Source organism: Miscanthus floridulus, chromosome 15 (genome assembly GCF_019320115.1).
Source record: "Miscanthus floridulus cultivar M001 chromosome 15, ASM1932011v1, whole genome shotgun sequence".
Classification (NCBI taxonomy): domain Eukaryota; kingdom Viridiplantae; phylum Streptophyta; class Magnoliopsida; order Poales; family Poaceae; genus Miscanthus; species Miscanthus floridulus.
The window spans coordinates 57,385,913-57,387,391 of record NC_089594.1 but is presented as its reverse complement, the minus strand read 5'-3'; the positions used below and the strand labels follow the sequence as shown (position 1 = coordinate 57,387,391).

At 56.7% G+C, this 1,479-nt stretch overlaps 1 protein-coding gene across 1 annotated transcript; it reads left to right on the top strand.

The window, feature by feature from the left end:
• Positions 1 to 271: 271 nt before the first annotated feature.
• LOC136507492 (uncharacterized) lies at positions 272 to 1,116 on the top strand. Its single transcript, XM_066502201.1, has 2 exons — positions 272 to 692; positions 1,094 to 1,116. The coding sequence occupies exons 1-2, from the start codon at positions 272 to 274 to the stop codon at positions 1,114 to 1,116; spliced, it is 444 nt and encodes a 147-aa protein (XP_066358298.1).
• Positions 1,117 to 1,479: the final 363 nt, after the last annotated feature.

Here is a 1,479-nt window from a genome sequence, read left to right as displayed (position 1 = left end):
AAGGCCGACAACGAGAGTTTTACCTAGGGTTGCGGTGGAGTCGGGCGTCGTGGTGCGGGGGTCACTTTCTTCTCTGGCGAGGTCGAGTAGCATTGGAGTACTCCTCTCCCCCTCTTCCCTTTCTTCTCTCCTTTTCCCCTTCTTCTCCTTCTCTTCCCCTTCCTCCTTCTCCTCTTCTTCTCCTTTTCTTCCCCTTCCTCCTTCTCCTCTTCTCCTTCTCTTCTTCCTCCAACTTCACCCTCTGCCTCCTCCCCTCCAACAGCAGCCGGCGATGGGGGCGGCCTGGGGGCTAGGGTCGGGGCGAGAAGGCCGGCGAGGGGGAGCCGCTGAAGGGCCGGCCGGGGCGGTCAACCTCCCCTTGCTCGACGAAGACGGGGAACGGAGGCAGGGCGCGACCTCGGCCGCCACTGGGCGTGGTGGGGCGGCGGGGCGCGCTGGGCGGCCGAGCGTGGGGCGGTGGGGCGCGCGGGGTGGCCAGGCGCGCAGCGGCGGGCGCGCGATGGTAGTGGTGGAGGCGCGGGGCGACCGGGGTGCACGCGCGGCGGTGGGGCGCGCCGGGCTGCCGGGCTCGGGGCGGCTAGGCGCGCAGCAGCGGGCGCACGACGGCGGGGCTAGCGGCGACGGTGGTGGAGGCGCGGGGCGGCCGGGCTCGGGGCAGCCGGCGCGCGCAGCAGCGGGCGCGCGGCGGCGGGGTGCGCGGCGGCGGCGGTGGACGCGCGGGGGCCGGCCGCGAGCGGGCGCGTGGGGAGGGAGATGGTCGAGCGGGATTTTTGTCACAAGATTCCGATCGGGAATTTGGGCTGCGGCCCGATTTAGGTTTCGGTCCTTTGCCGAGGGCCCAGATACAGGGCCCTCGGCAAAGATTTTTTATTTTTTTTAATTCTTTGCCGAGGGCCACGGGCCAGGGCCCTCGGCAAAGAGGCCCTCAGCAATTTTTTTTTGGTTTTTTTAGCCCAGTTTTTTTGTGGTGCTACAATACATTGTTTTGAACTCAATTTTAAAATTTAGGCCAATTTTGATTTTGTTTTGTATATTTCCTTAATTTATTTTGATTCTTTGATTTTTTTTTGAATATGTCAAATTTGAACTGCAGGTGCATGGAATATTGCAATGTAGTGTTTCGAAAAATGTTATTCATGTTAATTGGTGCATGTTGAGTCCTCTATCCACTGAACTCGCATCAAATTTCGCACATCTTGTTCGCGTAACATGACGACCGACTTGCCGGAAAAGTGTTTTAAAATTATATAAAATTCATACCAACAGATGTCTGGGTTTCAGGCATCCGACGTCGCAACTTGCTCGAAACCTTCTCAATTTTTTACCACAGCCTACACATGCGATAACATGACATCTCGCCAAGTATGGATAGGGACTCAACATGCACCAATTAACATGAATAACATTTTTCGAAACACTATATTGCAATATTCCATGCACCTGCAGTTCAAATTTGACATATTCGAAAAAAATCAAAGA

Excerpts from the sequence above, each read along its gene's own strand:
- LOC136507492 (XM_066502201.1), top strand. The coding sequence starts at position 272 with ATGGGGGCGGCCTGGGGGCTAGGGTCGGGGCGAGAAGGCCGGCGAGGG. Across the intron at positions 693-1,093 it reads AGCGGGCGCGCGGCGGCGGG|GTGCATGGAATATTGCAATG; the intron begins GTGCGCGGCGGC and ends TTTGAACTGCAG.